The sequence below is a fragment of the Globicephala melas genome, chromosome 4, assembly GCF_963455315.2.
Source record: "Globicephala melas chromosome 4, mGloMel1.2, whole genome shotgun sequence".
In the NCBI taxonomy this organism is placed as follows: domain Eukaryota; kingdom Metazoa; phylum Chordata; class Mammalia; order Artiodactyla; family Delphinidae; genus Globicephala; species Globicephala melas.
Window position 1 is genome coordinate 70,613,257 of NC_083317.1, and position 19,043 is coordinate 70,632,299.

Sequence of the window (19,043 nt, forward strand, 5' to 3'; positions counted from 1 at the left end):
CACTGAATTAAAAAAAATTTTTTTTAATCAAAAAACTAGTTCCACGCTAAAAAAAAGAAGAAAGAAACGCTGAATTATGAGTACTCAGCCAGCAATTCAACCTTTTCTTGAAGCCTCAAGGTAACCACTATAAACAACTAATACTGAATCCACCTGTGACACAGTGAAGCCCTAGGGGTTACATAGGTGTGTGGGGATTTGGCCCCATGCCAGAGGCCTCCATACTGCAGTGTCTGACTCTCAGATCACTGTTATCCTTTACTAGCAGGCTCAGCTGTCAATTTCACTATCGTAACAGTGTGCCTGTCTCCGGCAGTATTCACTTTTAGACCTCTTAAATTTTCTTCTAATATGCTGTAGCCTAGAAAACAGATAGCCAAGTTTATTTGAATAACTATAATAAAATTAAGTGGGGGGCTTCCCTGGTGGCGCAGTGGTTGAGAGTCCGCCTGCCGATGCAGGGGACATGGGTTCGTGCCCCGGTCTGGGAGGATCCCGCATGCAGTGGAGCAGCTGGGCCCGTGAGCCATGGCCGCTGAGCCTGCGCGTCTGGAGCCTGTGCTCCGCAGTGGGAGAGGCCACAGCAGTGAGAGGCCCGTGTTCGGCAAAAAAAAAAAAAAAAAAAAAAAAAAATTAAGTGGGTACTATCTGAAAGGACCAAAGTATATCTGTAAGTACTATAGTAAGTTATGTTACATCCATTTGAACATCTCAGAAGTCAGTTCTAAATACCCCCTTTCAACTGTGATTGGGTTAGTTGTAACTGCCAAATACATGACCTCCAGATAAGTGAAGTGTGTGTCTTTCTCTCTCTATCTCTCGGACACCCTCACATACGTTTGTATGTATGCATGCACGTACGGGTGTGTATGTGTAGTCCTAAAAGGTCCCATTTCACTTCCCTGGTGCCGCAGTGGTTAAGACTCCATGCTCCCAACGCAGGGGCCACAAGTTTATTCCCTGGTCAGGGAACTAGATCCCACATGCATGCCACAACTAACAGTTCACATGACACAACTAAGGGGCCGGCGAGCCACAACTGAGGAGCCCGTGAGACACAACTAAGGAGCCCACGGGCCACAACTAAGGAGCCCATGTGCCACAACTAAGACCCAGCACAACCAAATAAATAAATAAATATTTTTTTAAAAAACCCTGCTTCTTTAAAAATAAGTCCCAATTCCTTGCACGGGTCTCCGAATTCTCCCCATACATTTTATGTCTGGTTCATTTCATTTAAATTCTGACTTTTCAAATTATTGTGTACAGAGTATTACCTTTCAAAGATTTTATGAAAGTGAAACTAAGATTTCACCGTAAGGCTACCCAAATACAAAACATTGTATCTAAACACTTAAATAGCACCTACACACAAGATTCAAAGCACTCTGTAAAGAGCATAGTCTATATGGATGGAGAAATTTAGGAGTTTTCTCAAGGCCACCCAAGTTATGGCCAAAAACTGAGTTAAGGACAAACAACTGATAACTAGTTACTAAACTAATGACTAAATCAACGACGAAAATGTTTAAAATTTTTTTTATATAAAGAGATATCACTAAAAAATATATATTTTAGTTTGCTCTTTTCTTTATTACTGGCTCCTAAGAAATCTTGGACTAGTTCTCAGAAAATTCTATCAAAATATAAATAATTTTTTAAAGTTTAGAGTTATTTCAAACCATCTCTAAACCAAAATTCCAGCATTCTCTCTGAGCACCATAATGAATTATAGCCAAGAAAATACTAATTTTTTCATGTTATCTGCCAACAATATATTTATAAGTTAAAATTTATAAATATGACAGAATTAGATACTTGATTATATTTTTTGTGCAGACAAAAAATTTTCTCGTCTTTTTATGTTAAAATTAAAATACCTATATACCAATGCATAAATCTCTAGGGGGTGTTCTTAAAATTACTGTAAAGACATTTTGTTCTTGTTGCCTAGACCTACCGAATTTTGTTACTGCATTATCATGTGAATTGTTTATCAATTTATATATTATATCAATTTATATTACTTTTTCTTCTTACCTATTCAGTTTACACAAGAGATGAAAACTTTAAAAAATTTGCAAGCACCAGTGTTAAATTACTTTTGGGAACAAGAGGGAGAGCAGACTGGAGTTAGAGTGGCCATCTTATGACCAACATGCTCTTTAATTTTTAGATAACAGTTCCATTCCCAGACACTAATTCTAATGAACGAATATGAAAAGCTGTCAAAATCTAATTAGGCCTGTATTACTAACAGATGCTAATACAAAATGAATCCTATGCCCACTCAAAACTGGCCATGTCCCAGTAGACAGAAGAAGCATGACTGATGGTTCATCTTCTAGTCTGCTAAGACTGGAAAACCCAAGATCAATTCTTCAGAAGTGTCTCTCCTATTTAATAGAGTGAGCAATTTTGGGGGCACCACCGATAGTGGCAGTGATAAGGACAGAGGGAAGAAAAAAATATACAATGTATAACATGACTAAACTGTGGGAAAAATCTATAGCCTGTATCTAAATTACTGCTTCAAAATCTTCTTTCCCAATAGAATTAAACTCATAAATATGCCCATTATAGTCTCACTATTAACAAAAATTACACCAATCAAAAATACACTGCATTGTTTCTTTAAAAACTTTACCAATGATATTAGATGCAAGGCCAATTTCCAACATTCGCTCATTCAATAAACAGCAAGTACCCATTAAGTGCATGGCACTAGGAACTGTAAAGGAATGTAACAAATTATTTCAGGCAATTATCCTTACCTTCAGCTGAAATCCGGTTTCATTCACAGTCTCCTTCCAGTTACCTTCCTAAAAATTAAAGTTAATTTTAGATATCATAGCAAAATAGCCCGTAAGGAATATTCCAAATTAAATATCTATCGTTCTGTTCTTCTTTCAGGGGAGATGGGAGAGAAAGGTTAAAAAAGAATTCCTTTCACTGCAAAATTAAACATACAATCCAGATTCCAAAAGATTACCAAAGATGGACTCAAGATTTTATAGACCTGGGCTTCAAAAAACTAAAGGCTAATTCTGATACCATTTAAGTGATACCAAAAAGTACCATCTTTAGTATCTTTAAGTATAAAAACATTAGCCAAAAGAATGATGTAGTTTACTTTGGAAATTCAAAACAGAACAAACCACGAAATGCATATAAATTAACAAAGCTGCTCCAAAAGGATCCTTAAGAATAAGCATTCCACAATTTAAAAGATCCCAAGTCAAATGAATTTTTTTAGAAGACTAAATAAAAGAAAAATACCTGTGTTAAAAACAAATAGAAGATTTTGTCTCTACAAAGGATGGGATGTGAAGCAACTCTCAAGAGGAAGTTTTCTAAACCAATTCGACGTCTTTCCACAAAATCCGGGTCCATGTTGTCAGCAGAGAGTTTATGCCAAACAAATTCTGCCTAGATAAACAAAACAACCATGAAGAATAGTCTCAATGCTAAATACTTCTGAACTATACTGCCATTTCACTTCTTACCCTTTTTTCTGGTAAAGGTGGCACAACAATATGCGGATAGTAAACTAAAAGGTAGTTTCTCAACAACTCAAATTCACTATACCGCCTCCATAGTGAGTCTGTTAGGACACTCTGACCATCAATATGTTCAACTGACCTGAAAAAGACAGAATAAGATTTCTAGTGTTTTTTAAAAATACAAATGCATGCACACGACCTCCTTTAAAACTGATAACTCCATTCCTTTAAAACTGATAACTCCCTTTACTGAATGAACCAGACACTGAGTAGAGAATTTTTCATGTATTATTTAATCCCTACAACAAACCTGGTGAAGCAGGGATTACTGTCCCCATTTCACAGATGAGGAAGCAGCTGCACAGTATATGCTCTTCCTACAATCACAAAGATCTGTGGGTAGAGCACTCAGATCCATCTGATTCCCAAGCTTTCACTCCTAACCACTTTCTTCTATTATAGAAAACCTATTTGAACTCAAGAGAAATAGTCATATTAGGAACATTCTAAAAGCCTCAATATAAAATAATTTGGTTAATGTATAACAGCTGGCTTTCTAATATAGTAAAGTCTGGCTTAGCCACTGTTTCATTAAAGAAAAAGTATTTTTCACTGCCACAATGAGAACAACTCCTGCCACAATGAGGGAATAATATTCATGCCAAAGACGATGACACCAAAAAAACCCTCGATTCAACGTTATAAATGAATCAGATGCATCCAAGTACCTGAAAAAACCCACAAAAGCAAAATGTCAGTTAACTCTGAAACAGTGGGGAGAAGGGATGTAAAAATCCAATTCTAGTCTTATCTTTAATATAAAGAGCTGCAGGCAACGCCATGTCTCATCCATATAAAAGTTCAAGTTGGGGGAAAGCTGGGTAAAATCATATAAAGAATATTTGAAATTATTTTGACTATTTACAATTTCTGCTAGCATAATCACTGTTAGAAAACATTAGTCTTCTAAACATTATCAGAACCTTCCCATTTTCTAATTGTTTGCTTGAAAATAACTTATAGGCCCTCCAAGAAACACGCATATAACCAAAGTGTGCATCTGTACATTATGGCATAAAGGCACAGAGGCTAAATCAGTCTTAGAATAAAGTAAAGTCTTGAGAAGATATATATACTGTGTCATGCTCAACACAAGCATTTTAATAATAAATAAAATTATTTATTATAATTAAAAAATAATTTTTATATTAAGTTTGCCACTAAATTTATTCATTGCATTATATATTAGAAAAGGAAACATAATAGAAAGGAAACAGAAAAGGAAGCATAATATGAAATTCAAAATGTACAAATGGCTCCCATGGCAAAGATATAGGATTATTAAATCATAATTCATTTTAAAGAGTTGACCTAACCATTAGCTATGACTAATACTATTCTAATTCAGATTTTCAACTTCAGCTGAAAAAATATCTTAGGTTAATATCAAGTTTCAAATTATTTAAAATCATGACCAACAGAACCCACATCTTGCTAATAAGCAAATAAATATAGCCTATAAGCAGTACACTTAAAGGCTGTTAGAAGATCTTTTACAAGTTGATTTTGTTTTTTGTTTTGTTTTAAAGGCCACAAAAGGCAGGGTCTAACAACTGGAAACCACCTAAAAGCATAGGGAAGACTTTCTTTGGACCACAAAACTACCCCATTTATCCAATCATTTAACAAATACTTAATAGCACATAATTGGTTTTACATGCAACATTTAATTTAACCCTCACAATAAAGTAGATAGGATCATCAGCCCTGCTTTACAAATTAGAGGAATTAAGTGAAGACATCATATAGCCTCCCAAGACAACAAGGAATTCTTACCTATTACTATGTACAGTATACTTTATTTTAAAAGGGTTCATACTCTATGAACAGGAAAGCATAAAAACCTCTGGAGAAATTAAAATCAATGACTTTAGCTTCATTCATTCTTAGCCTATTAAACTGTAACACTATAGGCAATTGCTAAATGGACTTTCTACTTGTGTCCAAAGAGTAGGTAGATAAGCTATATGTTAAAGTTCAACTTTTAGTCAATATCAAGGCTCAATAATACTCATATTGTCCAAGACTATCTGAATAATACTGAATTACAGCAAGAATCCTACATGATTAAATTAATAAATTCCAGGGTTCTGTGGTTGTTGAAGGGAAGTTAGCCTTAGGGGTACAGTACTTTCAAAATAATCTATCTAAAAGCAGTGTTTCTCAAAGTGGATATGTACATGATGTGGGGTAGGCAAGAATTTAAGAGAGGGAAAACACAAATCATAAAAGAAAAAAGACAGATAAATTTAACTATCTTAAAATGTAAAGACTTTATACTTGATAAAACTATGGTCCATGGTCCATCTGCTTCAAAAACACCTGGAATTTTGCTTAAAATGTGTCAATTCCTGGACCCCACTCAAAACTCTGCAGTTTAACAAAATTTCCAAGTGATTCCTATACATTTTAAAGTTTGAGAACCACTGTTTTAAAATAAATGAAATACAATTGTGAAAGTCAACTCAATAATCCTTTTGTGCACCACACATTTACTGATGATCCACTTAAATATTTATCCAGAGTCTAGCTATATTACTCGTGTATGGTCACTTCTAACTCCAAGTTTCAAATTATAATACTCTATTCATTTCAGTCAAGAGTAAACTATAAATCATTCCAGATTATTCAAATCAAGTCTCTTCCAGCAGTAAAACTAGTCAACAGCTAATTTCATTGTTCAATTGGGTGAAGAAATAGGCACATACTAAAAATGTCTTTTTTTGGCGAGCCACAACTAAGAAGCCCACGAGCCGCAACTAAGGAGCCTGCTTCCCGCAACTAAGGAGCCTGTCTGCCGCAACTAAGAGACCCGGGGCAACCAAATAAATAAATAAAATAGAATAAAATAAAAATATCCCTTACAGTTTTAAATTTAAGAATTTACTTAGAAAGCTAGAGCCACGAATTTCTAAAGTATGATTTATTTATTTATTTATTTAGGCTGCACTGGGTCTTAGTTGTGGCATGCAGGCTCTTTAGTTGCGGCATGCAGAATCTTTAGTTGTGGCATGCAAACTCTTAGTTGCAGCATGACTGTGGGATCTAGGTTTCTGACCAGGGATCAAACCTGGGCCCCCTGCATTGGGAGCTCAGAGTGTTAGCCACTAGACCACCAGGGCAGTCCCCTAAAGTATGATTTTTTAAAGTGGCTAATTTAACTTAAAAAAAAAAACTCTCTCATGGGACCATAATTTTTTTTAATTACCTTAAAAAATCTCTCTGATACATACATGTATATATGCATGCCCCAAAACAACCTATTTTTTAAAAGACCCACCTTAGCTCTTTTCCCCAAATTCCTATCGTACACAAATTTTCTCTTCTTTTTGGAAGATTCTTTTTTTCTTTTCTTGTTTTGTTTTCTTTGCTTGTTGTGTGTGTATGTATGTGTGTGTGTAAGAAGGAAGACTATAGTTAAAGAAAGGATTATTAGAATTATTTGTAAACTAAATAACCTTCACCATGATTTTAACTTTCATTTTGGGTAGAACCACAGACCTGGAGAAAACCCTGAAAATGGCACAGGGTTCAGCCCTAAGGCTAGTTTGGTGACGGTGTGGTAAAGCCAATGAAAATGACTAAAAAAAACTTTTAATGTATTCATATTAAAACATGGTTGTAACACTTTATCAACTAGGTCTGGTAGTTCTATTGTTTTATTTTAGAAGTTATCAGAAAGTTCTCTCATATCTACTTGTTTTATTTATTTATTTATTTATTTTTTCCCTGCTGTGCCACACAGCATGCAGGATCTTAGTTCCCTGACCAGGGTTCAAACCCACGTCCCCTGCACCAGAAGCAGGGAGTCTTAACCACTGGACTGCCAGGGAAGTCCCTCTACTTGTTTTATTTATTTATTTAAATAGATTTATTTATTTATTTAATTTTGGCTGTGTTGGGTCTTCATTGCTGCACACAGGCTTTCTTTAGTTGAGGCGAGCGGGGGCTACTCTTCATCGCGGTGCACAGGCTTCTCATTGTGGTGGCTTCTCTTTGTTGTGGAGCACGAGCTCCAGGCATGCGGGCTTTGGGAGTTGTGGCACACAGGCTCAGTAGTTGTGGCTCACAGGCTCTAGAGCACAGGCTCAGTAGTTATGGCACATGGGTCCAGCCGCTCCGTGGCGTGTGGGATCTTCCCGAACCAGGGCTCAAACCCATGTCTCCTGCACCGGCAGGTGGATTCTTAACCACTGCACCACCAGGCAAGACTCCCCTCTACTTGCTTTAATTGAAAGTATTTCTGCTCAGTCCACAGAGAGAAAAGACCTTGTCAGTATAGTCTTTACATAAACTGTTTATAATTGGCAAAATAAATTGAGTCTTCCCTTGCTTTGCTCTAGACAAAACAATCTAATTCCTTTAACTTCTTCCTTATGAGGTAAGACTTTTCTGGTGAGTTGTGATTACACCATGAGCTACTTTATCTTCTTCCTTTTTTTTTTTTTCAATTACACCATGATTTATTTTATCTTTTCAATTTTACCCCAAGGTCTAAAGCTCCAGTCTCAATCAATTTTTAACTGACTTTAACTTCTCGCCAAAAAAAAAAAAAAGATTAAAAATGGGGAATTCCTTGGGAGTCCAGTGGTTAGGACTCCATGCTTCCACTGCAGGGGTCATGGGTTCCATCCCTGGTCAGGGAACTAAGGTCCTGCATGCTACACAGCTGGCAGGGGCAAAGGGGGGATTTTAATTTCTCTGTAACTCCCAACTCTCCTAAACTGACTTAGACTGTATTCTCTCCTCCTAGACTTCTTTGTTAACCATCTCCACTTACTTAAGTCCGCTTAATACTTCATACACCTCTGAGAACCTGGTATCTTTTCCCCAAATCACAAAAGGGTTGTATCTAACAACAAGAACTCCACTAAAGCATGTGTCAAGTAACATTCCAGATCCCAAAAGTATTCCAATAACCTTCCCTCTCCCTCCAAAACAAGTACATTAGAACTTAGCTACTAAGAGTACCAGAGTAAAAGACACACCTGTTAACCTGTTAAAAAGTAAAACAGCAAAAATCCCTAAAAAGACAATGACCTGTAAACAATTCCATTATACAACAGAATTTGCATCAATAGCTACCAAAGCTTTTTCTATCTAAACCTAGGCCTAATTCTCATCACTCACCTTGTTTCAATGAGGTAAGCAGTATATGTTTCTTGCATGTTCATGGCATTCCTCCCAGTTCGCTTTTCTGCTTCTGAAACACTAATTTCTATCTTCTTCAACCAAAAATTATTTTCCATCATCTGAATAAAAACAATGGAAGAACAACAAAAAACCTTTAAAATTATATTGAAAACACCCTAGCTATTTTAATAAAATCCATTATTAGTACATATTTTGGGCTACTTTTTTGTATCTCTTAAGTTGCTAGGGGTTGCTAAATGATATCAGCAAATGCCATGCCTCTTTTTATCAGCATATTGTAGCACATTAAACTTTTCCAGAAGCTATTTTAACAAGTGCCATATTAATTATTAAAATGTAGGCAAGATTATAAGAAAAAAAATTAAGATAAAATGTAGACATTTCACACAGTAACCAAGAATAAACCTACATAGAAATACACATGAAAAAAATCTAAAAACACTATACACAAAGACAAATGATGCTCAATACTGATATCTAATCTTTTTTAAATATTTATTTATTTATTTGGCTGCGTCAGGTCTTCATTGAGCCATGTGGGATCTTTTGTTGAGGTGCTCATTGTGGCGTGCGGGCCCTTCCTTGAGGTGCATGGGCTCTTCCTTGCGATGCACAGGCTTCTCTCTAGTTTTGCTCTCTCGTTGTCGCGTGGGCTCCAGAGCACGTGGGCTCTGTAGTTTGCAGCATGCAGGCTAAGTTGAGGCGTGCAAGCTCAGCAGTTGTGGCGCACAGGCTTAGTTGCCCTGCGTCCCCGGTACTGGAAGGCAGACTCTTTACCACTGGACCACCAGGGAAGTCCCTGATATCTAATCTTTTTATTTTACCAAAGTCAAATCTCTATCTCAAATATAAAATACTACATATATGGCAAAATGTGAGATTTTTAGCAGGCAGGTTAAAAAAAAAAGCAGGAGTCGTCACATATTTAACCATAAATTTGCCTAAACTTTTTTTTTTTTTAATTTATTTTTGGCTGTATTGGGTCTTCATTGCTGCGTGCAGGCTTTCTCTAGTTGCAGCGAGCAGGCGCTACTCTTCGTTGCAGTGCGCAGGCTTCTCACTGAGGTGGCTTCTCTTTGTTGCGAAGCATGGGCTCTAGGTGCGCGGGCTTCAGCAGTTGTAGCATACAGGCTCAGCAGTTGTGGATCACAGACTCTAGACCGCAGGCTCAGTAGTTGGGGCGCACAGGCTTAGTTGCTCCATGGCATGTGGGAGCTTCCTGGACCAGGGCTCGAACCCGTGTCCCCTGCATTGGCAGGTGGATTCTTAACCACTGCACCACCAGGGAAGTCCCTGCCTAAACTTCTTGGCAGTGATTAACAGGCTCCACTGTGAGAAAGCAGGTTTTCCTATTTTTTTCTTAAATATTGCTTTTATTTATTTATTCATTTTTTTATTGAAGTATAGTTGATTCACAAACTTGTTTTAGTTTCTGGTGTACAGCAAAGTGATTCAGTTGTTATATATATATTCTTTTTCATACTCTTTTCCACTATGGTTTATTAGAGAAAAATGAATACAGTTCCCTGTGCTATATACAGTAGGACCTTGTTTATCTGAGACAGCAGGTTTTAAGAACAGGAGACTTCTTTCTTTTCTGCTAGATCATCCCAAGGTCTGTATCAAAGCACCGAAGAAAATGACAAAGACATCACAGGTGGTTCACAGGCTCTTTCTGTAGGAAGTGTGCCACTGAAGAAGGGTCTTGAATATATCCAAAGTAACTCCAAATTAAACAAGAAAGACACAGTGAGACCATGCGATAACTGCTATGCTTTGGTTTTTTTTCTCCCTTGCTCACTTTTAAAGTTCAGTTGGTTTTCATTAAAAACTCTGTACTATATTATAACTGGAGTTAGTCTGTGAAGAAGAGATATAAGTAAAAAGATGGATACACCAAAAGTTTAAAGAAAAAGATGCATGCAGTAAAACCCATGATGATACTCTATACAGAAAATTAAACCTGTGTACTATGAAGAGAAAATAAGCTATGTGACAGTACACAAAATTAAATCAGTGATGAATAAAGATGACACACTTAGGACGTACCGCCAAAAATGTTAAAGAAAAATGGAGGAGGTAAAAATGCTAAAATTAGGACAGAGAAGAGCCAACCCAAAACAGAACAAAAACGAAAACAAAAACCCCTCTGCTGTCAAACAAGACACTTTTATAAAATATAAGTTTTATGTTTATGTACTAAAAGAGAAAATAAGACAGGAGAAAATCATTCAATTAAAAGAAAGCTCAAAAAATTACATAAGCACAAACCACTCAACGTCAGGGTTATGAAGCCCTCACTGGTTGAGATTATACATATAAAAAATTTGGGCCCACAGCCAAGCACTGATTTACCATCACATACTCCAGTGAAAAATTCTCTGAATTCTGGAAGCACATAACTGATAAAGCAAATTATTTCCCAGCCAAAAATATAATGCATGTGAGTCATAAATTTACCCCATTTTGCCATCCAATTACACAGAAGGAAAAAATAAAAGAATAAAATCAACTATCATAAAAACTAAAGACTGGCATACAAAAATACCAGCACGGTTTGGGAGATGATATAAAATTGCTTATCCTGTCATACTAAAGTACAAACAATGCCAAGAATAACACAACTAATACCATAATTGTTAAAAGGACACATTCAAAATATTGAGAAATGGATAAACTTGGTAACTGGAAGATGGGACCAGGAGTGTGTTTTAAAGAGAGACATAATATATTATTTTTTTTAATTGAAGTATAGTTGATTTATAATGTGTGCTAGTGAGACATGACATTTTAGATGTATTAAAAGTGGACTTCTCATTAAAGAACATCACTAAAGAGTGATGCTACACTCACATCCTACACTTACATTCAAAGGAATAACATCCCAAATGTAGATGCTTGATATGTGAATCACTACTTTCTACCTAACTTAAGACCAAATAAATATAGAAGATGGACATATTTAAAAGGCTGATGAAATTCTTTATTTTCAATTCAGTGAGTAAAAATGAATATAATCTATTTTAGGTTTTAAAAATGTTGCAAACAGTGAAATAGTACAAGCAAGCATAAAACAGATAACAGTGATAAAAGGAACAATAAGAAATTATTAATTCAATATCTGAATATTTACTGAGTATCTATCAATACAATGACAGTCCTTAGGAATGGGAAGATAACTGAGAAAAGGTGCCTGAGTTCAGTGGTTCACTGCTTGCCTGAGGAATTCTCACAATCTAGTAGCTAATGTTCATCTGTGGCGTCCTTTAGGATTAAAGACAAAATGAAGACAAATGACAACCTTAATATAACAACTTTCAGGACTGTAGATGAAAAGAGTTGGTGTATCTATAGCACTCATTTAGTTAATCTTCTTTAAATCACACAAGAAAGAAAATCTATCACATTCACTGTTATACTACAAATTATGGGGAAAAGATAAAATTAAAACAGTCCAAAAAACAGGCAGATGGAGATGAGCATGGAGCTAACTCAGAAGAATAAGAATGCAAAGAAAGAAAAATAAATAGCAAAAAATAAAATAGAATTCTAGGCTGTAAAACTGACACTGCAAAAGAATCAAAACAGTAAGATGGTAAGCTCTCCCAAAATGGTAATGAAGAAAAGACCCACAAAAAGTGAAAATGATGAAAGATGATTTTAAAAAAAGGAAAACTAAGAACGAATGCTTAAATAATAGAAGTTCTTGAAGAAGAAATCAGAAGAAACAGAACAGAGATAATAATCTGTATAACTAAAAAGGAAACCAACAAAAATCCTTTCTGGATTGAAAAAATTTTTTCTACAGCTCCAAACTGAAAGGCATGTGGTCCACATATAATGATTTAGAAAATTAAATATCTTCAGCATACAGAAAAAAATCCTAGATCATTCCAATAGATGCAGAAAAAGCTGTCAACAAAATTCAATACCCACTTATGATAAAAACCCTCCAGAAAGTAGGCAGAGAGGGAACCTCCCTCAACATAATAAAGGCCATATATGACAAACCCACAGCAAACATCGTTCTCAATGGTGAAAAACTGAAAGCATTTCCTCTAAGATCAGGAAAAAGACAAGGTTGCCCACTCTCACCACTATTATTCAACATAGTTTTGGAAGTTTTAGCCACAGCAATCAGAGAAGAAAAAGAAATAAAAGGAATCCAAATCAGAAAAGAAGAAGTAAAACTGTCACTGTTTGCAGATGACAGGATACCATACACAGAGAATCCTAAAGATGCTACCAGAAAACTACTAGAGCTAATCAATGAATCTGGTAAAGTAGCAGGATACAAAATTAATGCACAGAAATCTCTTGCATTCCTATACACTAATGATGAAAAATCTGAAAGAGAAATTAAGGAAACACTCCCATTTATCACTGCAACAAAAAGAATAAAATACCTAGGAATAAAACTACCTAAGGAGACAAAAGACCTGTATGCAGAAAATGATAAGACACTGATGAAAGAAATTAAAGATGACACAAACAGATGGAGAGATATACCATGTTCTTGGATTGGAAGAATCAATATTGTGAAAATGACTATACTACCCAAAGCAATCTACAGATTCAATGCAACCCCTATCAAACTACCAATGGCATTTTTCACAGAACTAAAATCAAAAAATTTCACAATTTGTATGGAAACACAAAAGACCCCAAATAGCCAAAGCAATCTTGAGAAAGAAAAACAGAGCTGGAGGAATCAGGCTCCCAGACTTCAGACTATACTACAAAACTACAGTAATCGAGACAGTATGGTACTGGCAGAAAAACAGAAATGTAGATCAATGGAACAAGATAGAAAGCCCAGAGATAAACCCACGCACATATGGTCACTTTATTTTTCATAAAGGAGGCAAGAATATACAATGGAGAAAAGACAGCCTCTTCAGTAAGTGGTGCTGGGAAAACTGGACAGCTACATGTAAAAGAATGAAATTAGAACACTCCCTAACACCATACACAAAAATAAACTTCAAATGGATTAAAGACCTAAATATAAGGCCAGACACTATAAAACTCTTAGAGGAAAAAATAGGCAGAACACTCTGACATAAATCACAGCAAGATACTTTTTGACCCACCTCCTAGAGAAATGGAAATAAAAACAAAAATAAACAAATGGGACCTAATGAAACTTAAAAGCTTTTGCACAGCAAAGGAAACCATAAACAAGACAAAAAGACAACCCGCAGAATGGGAGAAAATATTTGCAAACAAAGCAACTGACAAAGGATTAATCTCCAAAATTTACAAGCAGCTCATGCAGCTCAATATCAAAAAAAAAAAACAACCCAATCCAAAAATGGGCAGAAGACCTAAACAGATATTTCTCCAAAGAAGATATACAGATTGCCAACAAACACATGAAAGGATGCTCAACATCACTAACCACTGGAGAAATGCAAAATCAAAACTACAATGAGGTATCATCTCACACCGGTCAGAATGGCTATCATCAAAAAATCTACAAAAATAAATGCTGGAGAGGGTGTGGAGAAAAGGGAACCCTCTAGCACTGTTGGTGGGAATGTAAATTGATACAGCCACTATGGAGAACAGTATGAAGCTTCTTTAAAAAACTAAAAATATGGGCTTCCCTGGTGGCGCAGTGGTTGAGAGTCCGCCTGCCGATGCAGGGGACACGGGTTTGTGCCCCGGTCCGGGAAGATCCCACATGCCGCGGAGCGGCTGGGCCCGTGAGCCATGGCCACTGAGCCTGCGCGTCTGGAGCCTGTGCTCCACAACGGGAGAGGCCACCACAGCAGTAAGAGGCCCACGTACCGCAAAAAACAAAAAAAAAAACTAAAAATAGAACTACCACACGACCCAGCAATCCTAGTACTGGGCATATACCCTGAGAAAACCATAATTAAATAAGAGTCATGTACCAGAATGTTCACTGCAGCTTTATTTACAATAGCCAGGACATGGAAGCAACCTAAGTGTCCATCGACAGATGAATGGATAAAGAAGATGTGGCACATATATACAATGGAATATTACTCGGCCATAAAAAGAAACAAAACTGAGTTATTTGTAGTGAGGTAGATGAACCTAGAGTCTGTCATACAGAGTGAAATAAGTCAGAAAGAGAAAAACAAATTTCATATGCTAACACATATATATGGAATCTAAAAAAAAAAAAAAATTGTTCTGAAGAACCTAGGGGCAGGACAGGAATAAAGACGCAGACATAGAGAATGGACTTGAGGACATGGGGAGGGGGAAGGGTAAGCTGGGACGAAATGAGAGAGTGGCATGGACATATATACACTACCAAATGTAAAATAGCTAGCTAGTGGGAAGCAGCTGCATAGCACAGGGAGATCAGCTTGGTGCTTTGTGACCACCTAGAGGGGAAGGATAGGGAGGGTGGGAGGGAGACGCAAGAGGGAGGGGATATGGGGATATATATATACGTATAGCTGATTTACTCTGTTATACAGCAGAAACTAACACAACATTGTAAAGCAATTATACTCCAATAAAGATGTTAAAAAAAAATCCTAAGAAGATTAAGGCAGAAAAATAAAAAACAAGACCACTATAAAAGAATAAAGATCAGATTTGTCCTAGATTTCACAATAATAAAGTCCAAATGACAAAGAAGCATCACGCATACAGGACATGCTTGAAATATTATAAAACATACTAACATATTGTTCCTTTAAAAATACTTTACCCCAGCAGGGGTTTTTTTTGTAGAAGCTGATACTCTGTTCCTAAAACTTATAAGGAAATACAAAGGACCTAGAATAGCCAAAACAATTTTGAAAAATAACAAGTTGCAGGACCTACACTATTCAAAATTTATTAAAAAGCTAAACTAATCAAGACAGTGAGGTATTGGCAGGACAGACATAGAGATCAATGGGTCAATGCAACAGAACTGAGAATCCAGAAATAAACCCTTACATTTAAGATCAACTGATTTTAATAAACACACCAAGGCAAGTCAACAGCAAATGGAGACCCTTTTCAACATACAGTGCAGGGACAACTGAATAGCCACAGGCAAAAAAAAAAAAAAAAAAGTAGACCCTTTATTCACACAGTACACAGAAATTAACTCAAAATGGCTTACATACTCAGATATAAAAGCTAAAACTGGGCAATTCCCTGGTGGTCCAGTGGTTAGGACTCTGCACTTTCGCTGTCGAGGGCCCAGGTTCAATCCCTGGTCGGGGAACTAAGATCCTGCAAGCTGCTCGGCATGGCCAAAAAAAAGCTAAAACTGAAATTTCTAGAAGAAAACAAAGGAGAAAATCATCGTGATCTTGGGATAAGCAAGGAGTTCTCAGATACAATACCAAAACAACAACCTATAAAAGAAAAAAAATTGATATACTGGACTTTGTCAAAATTAAAAATTTTTGCTCTTGTAAAGACACCATTAAGAAAAAGAAAAAAGCCACAGCCTGGGGGGAAAAGAATCTCATTAACTGATTAAAAAAAGAAAAAACTTGTATCCAGAATACCTGAACAACACGTATATACAACTCAGTAAAAAGGAAAACCACCCAATTTTAAAATAAGCAAAAGATCTGAATAGAATTTCACCAGAGAAGGCATACAAATGGCAATAAGCACATGAGAAGATGCTCAACACCAGGAGTCATTAGAAAAATGCAAATTAAAGCCACTTCACACCCACTAGAATGGCCATAATCAGAAAGATAGACAATGCCAAGTGCTGGCAAGGATGTGGAGAAATGTGAGCCTCATAATTGCTGGTGGTAATGTTAAATGGTACAGCTGCTTTGGAAAATAGTGGCAGTTTCTTAAAAAGTAAACATAAACTTACCATATAACCCAGCAATTACGCTCCTACAAGTCTAACTCAAGAGAACTGTAAACATACATCCCCACAAAGACTTGCACAGGAATAAATATTCATCATAGCAGTAATATTCATAATAGTTAAAAACTGAAAATAACCCCACTTCCATCAAATGGTGAATACACAAAATGTGATGTATCTATACAATCGACTATTATTCAGTAACAAAAAGAAATGACTAATACATGCTATAATATGGATGAACCTCAAAAACATTATAAGAAGGCAGACTCAAAAGACAACAGAGTGTATGATTCCATTTATATGAAATACCCAAAAGACAAATTGATAAAGAAAGCAGACAGTGGTTGCCTAGGGCTAAGGGTGGGAAGGGGGATTAACTACAAAGGGGAATGAAGGAATTTGGGGGAATGACAGAAATGTTCTAAAACTAGGTTGCAGTGATGGTTGTGCAACTCTGCAAATTTACTAAAAATTACTGAATTTATATACTTATAATGACTGAATTTTACGGTATATAAACTATACCTTAATAAAGTTTAATAAATAAAATAAAATCCATGAGTCCATAATGAAACACACAAATAAACAGAAATTTTGATGAGGAACAAGATATTTTCATAGTTTCAAAGTATGTCTCCACAAAAAGAGATCAGATTTGTGGTACCAGAGGTGAGGTATGGGGGGAAAAAGAACTGGATGAAAGCAGTCAAAAGGTACAAACTTCCAGTTATAAGATAAATAAGTACTACAGATGGAATATACAACATGATAAGTATAATTAACACTGCTGTATGTTATTTATGAGGGTTGTTTTCTTTTTTTGGTTGCGTTGGGTCTTCCTTGCTGCACGTGGGCTTTCTCTAGTTGCTGCAAGCAGCGGCTTCTCTTGTTGCGGAGCACAGCCTCTAAGCACACGGGCTTCCGTAATTGCAGCACGCAGGCTCAGTAGTTGCGGCATGCGGGTCCCTAGAGTGCATGGGCTTCAGTAGTTGCGGCAGGTGGGCTCAGTAGTTGTGGCTCACGGGCTTAGTTACTCTGCGGCATGTGGGATCTTCCCAGACCAGGGCTCAAACCCGGGTCCCTTGCATTGGCAGGCAGATCCTTAACCACTGCACCACCAGAGAAGCCCCTACGAGAGTCGTTAAGAGAGTAAATCATATGAGTTCTCATCACAAGAAAAAAAAAATTCTTTTCTATTTATTAAATTTTCTATCTATATGAGCTGATCGATGTTCATTTCATGAATACTGCAAGTCAAATCATTATGCTATATGCCTTAACATATATAGTGCTGTATGCCAATTATATCTCAATAAAACTGGAAGAAAATAAATTATGTCCACAAAAAATTAATTACAAAGGGAAAAAGAGTAAGTTTATATTGGAGAAGACTGGCAGAAAAAGTGACCAAATCTAATCGTGTGCAAACTGGTAAGAAGCAATTAGAAGAACACAGCATCACTTTAGTGGCAATTTCTGCCAAAGAAGCATAACCTGAATTTAATCATGAGAAAACATCAGGCAAACCCAAACTGAAGGGACTTCCCTGGTGGCGCAGTGGTTGAGAATCCGCCTGCCAATGCAAGAGACACGGGTTCGAGCCCGGGTCCGGGAAGATCCCATATGCCGCGGAGCAACTAAGCCCATGTGCCACAAATACTGAGCCTGTGTTCTAGAGCACGCAAGCCACAACTACTGAGCCCATGCGCCACAACTACTGAAGCCCGCGTGCCTAGAGCCCATGCTCTGCAACAAGAGAAGCCACTGCACTGCAACGAAGAGTTGCCCCCACTTGCCACAACTTGAGAAAGCCCACACACAGCAACGAAGACCCAATGCAGCCAAAAATAATAATAATAATAATTAATTAATTAAAAAAAGAAAAAGAGAGAAATATAAGAGGGCACTACATGAAGTAATGGTTAAGTATTGTTTCCTGAAACGCTTATGTATATAAGTATATGTATACTGACTATGACTAAAAATGTATTTTGTACTGTGAGTTGCCTTCAAAAAAAATCTGAGAGCGCTGAGGTAGAAAATGAGGAAAACATTCTTGAGAATGACTTAATTATCTGCTACTAAACTGATAAATTCTGTAACTATGCCTATACATTTTCTTTTCCTTTTTCATGTTATCTTCACCCACAAACGCTTATCTTCACCCACAAATGCCTCAAACCTTCCCCACAGTTCTGGCCTCCTCCACTCAGCTCTGAGCTGCCAATCTGTGAGGATGCTAATTGTGTATAGACATTTTCAAGCATCGGTTGCTCAAGCAGTCTTAGGCGCGACCAGCACTGCTAGGCCTAGACCCCTCTCCCTACAAAAATCATTATGCATCCCTCAGGCAGTGGTTCTTCTCTGAGCAAATACTGTTAACTGCCAACTCAATGGAATCTTCCAGCCTAAAAAAGTATTTTTACGTCCATTCCCTTGCTATTTCCTCTCTCTTCTGCCAGGACTAATTACTACTCTCTTGGAGACTGAATTCATCTCTCATTTTTCAT

At 36.8% G+C, this 19,043-nt stretch overlaps 1 protein-coding gene across 2 annotated transcripts in view; it reads right to left on the bottom strand.

Annotated features, from left to right (window-relative positions):
• The window catches only part of SNX4 (sorting nexin 4), a 62,134-nt gene that overhangs the window by 39,597 nt on the left and 3,494 nt on the right, over positions 1-19,043 (bottom strand). Inside the window, exons 2-6 of one of the 2 annotated variants that reach the window (XM_060298192.1) lie at positions 15,818-17,662; positions 8,694-8,815; positions 3,507-3,642; positions 3,280-3,429; positions 2,775-2,822 (exon numbers count right to left, since the gene is read on the bottom strand). In XM_060298192.1, the coding sequence (XP_060154175.1) occupies positions 2,775-2,822; positions 3,280-3,429; positions 3,507-3,642; positions 8,694-8,815 (456 nt within the window). In that variant the 5' untranslated portion in view covers positions 15,818-17,662. The remainder of the gene's footprint in view (positions 1-2,774; positions 2,823-3,279; positions 3,430-3,506; positions 3,643-8,693; positions 8,816-15,817; positions 17,663-19,043) is intronic. The other variant, XM_030858987.2, reaches the window with a different exon arrangement.